The 2,229-nt window shown below is 46.0% G+C and overlaps 1 protein-coding gene across 1 annotated transcript; it reads right to left on the reverse strand.

Annotated features, from left to right (window-relative positions):
• Nucleotides 1-891: 891 nt before the first annotated feature.
• On the reverse strand, nucleotides 892-1,927 carry PRPS1L1 (phosphoribosyl pyrophosphate synthetase 1-like 1). The gene has a single exon (XM_012659425.1). It carries the CDS (start codon nucleotides 1,889-1,891, stop codon nucleotides 935-937), a length of 957 nt encoding a protein of 318 aa, XP_012514879.1. The 5' UTR covers nucleotides 1,892-1,927; the 3' UTR covers nucleotides 892-934.
• Between the last annotated feature and the right edge of the window lie 302 nt (nucleotides 1,928-2,229).

Genomic DNA, 2,229 nt, shown 5'->3' on the forward strand with positions numbered 1-2,229 from the left:
AAGGAAAGAAGATAAAAATTAAATGTTTAAATTGATCAAAGGCACTGCAATGCCACCTAATATCTACTACCATGGTGGTAGTAGGCTAAGGAAGATTAAGTTGCAGCAAAAACATCTAATGTAAATATCAGAGATCACATAGCAGAAAGTGACTATGCTTTCCAGAAGACTATGGCACACTGACCATTTGCATCCAATAGGACTGCAGTCCCCAACCGTGCCCTCCGCCCCACCACACCACCTACCCCCGGTCCGTGGAAAAATCGTCTTCCATGAAACCAGTCTCTGGTGCCAAAAATGTTGGAGACCACTGCAGATATTGGGTCAGGAAAAAGCCAAGATGGGTAGAGGTAAAGCTAAATTGAAAGGAACACGTACAACTGAGAATCCAAGATACATAGTCTCCAAATGGATGGTGATAGATTAGTCTTCCTGTCAAGAAGCATTTGCGGCACTTTCCTGCCTCCTCTCATGATCCCAAGGGCTGCTCAATCTGAGAGCTGCCTGCTCCTACCTTTCATGGCGTTCGACAACCAGAACTAGTTTTGTGGTTGCTCAGGGTTCTTGCTGCAATTGGTGGGAGGGGTGGACTGGGTGGCTTACAGTAAAGCTTCCCCAATCACCTTCAAACACCTCTACACAACACCGTCAAAAGTCTAAAATCTTGCAGCAGAAGAGCAGGGCTTACAAAATCATCAAAGAAGCCAGTGTGAGACAATCCAGTCAGGAAATGCCAGCAATTATTCTTGATCCGTTTTACCCCAATTTAAGATAAACTCCAACATACCTGATGTGGGCTGTATAAAGCTACACTGGAGCAAGCCGGATCTTCTGCTGAACTTTTCATCAAATACCAAGGACAAATAACCCAGCAAAGTTTATTTTTATTTTATCTTATTTTATTTTAAAACAGAATAACCCAGAAGTTATTCGGTTATAAAGGAACATGGCTGAAGAGGTAGGAAACAGATTCCCCGTTGTGCGTTCTCCTGATAGCTTCTGCAAGGATCATGGAGATGTCAATCACCTGTATTTTGGAGCAATGCTTCATCTTATCCTCTTGAGGTATGGTATTGGTGACTACGACCGCTTCAAAGCAAGCACTGTTGATGCGAGAAATGGCTGGGCCAGAAAAGATTCCATGAGTTAAAATCGCATAAACTCTGGTGGCTCCAGCTGAGAGAAGTTTGTCGGTTGCGTGGCAGATTGTACCACAAGTGTCTGCCATATCATCCACAAGGATAGCCACACGATCCTTCACATCTCCCACTAACACCATGCGGTCTACCTCATTGGCCTTCTTTCTTTCTTTGTGAATCAAGGCAAAGTCCACATTCAGCCGGTCTGCAATGGATGTCACTCTCTTAGCTCCACCAGCATCAGGCGAGACAACAGTGCAGTTCCTCCACTCTGAGATATACTCCCTTATCCACTTCAGGACAGCTGGCTCTGCATACAGATTGTCTACTGGGATATCAAAAAAGCCCTGAATTTGAGAAGCATGTAAGTCCATGGTGATGATATGATCCGCGCCTGCTATAGACAGCATATTTGCCACAAGCTTGGCGGAGATTGGGGCCCGACTCTTATCCTTCTTATCCTGTCGGGCGTAAGGGAAGCAGGGGATGACTGCAGTAACTCGGCTAGCCGAAGCAATCTTGCAGGCATTAATCATGATCAAAAGCTCCATCAGACTGTCGTTGATTTCGCCACAGCCGCTCTGAACGATGTAGACGTCCTCTCCGCGCACACTCTCGCCAATTTCCACGCAGGTCTCCTGGTTGCTGAACTTTTTAGTCACCACCTTGCCTAGCTCCAGGCCCAGGCGGTCGGCAATTTTCTGGGATAAGTCCTGGTGGGAGCTGCCGCTGAAGATTTTGATATTTGGCATCTTGGCCCACGACCGTAGACACTCTTCGCCCGGCAATCGCTGGAGCGGAAGTGGGACCGCGGACTCTAAAGGCTTCCGGTTGTCTCGGCCGCTACGGTCCCTTCCGGTCTGCAGCCCTAAATTGACCCCGGGTCTTTGAAAAAATTCCTGCTCGGCACCCACTTCACACTTTTAACCCTCTAAAGAATCGTCTTTCCAGTTCATGGACTTTTTTTTTTCTCTTAGTTCCTATATTAGTTTCCTAGGGCTGCTTAAATAAATTTGAATGCATAAAAATAGAAAACTTTGCTACAAGGCAAAACCACACAAGTTTAAAAGGAAAATTACTCACTGGAGAA

This window comes from Propithecus coquereli, unplaced genomic scaffold (genome assembly GCF_000956105.1).
Source record: "Propithecus coquereli isolate 6110/MARCELLA unplaced genomic scaffold, Pcoq_1.0 Scaffold61, whole genome shotgun sequence".
In the NCBI taxonomy this organism is placed as follows: Eukaryota; Metazoa; Chordata; class Mammalia; order Primates; family Indriidae; genus Propithecus; species Propithecus coquereli.

What these genes read in the sequence shown, in the direction of transcription:
- PRPS1L1 (XM_012659425.1), bottom strand. Translation starts at nt 1,891, where the DNA reads ATGCCAAATATCAAAATCTTCAGCGGCAGCTCCCACCAGGACTTATCC.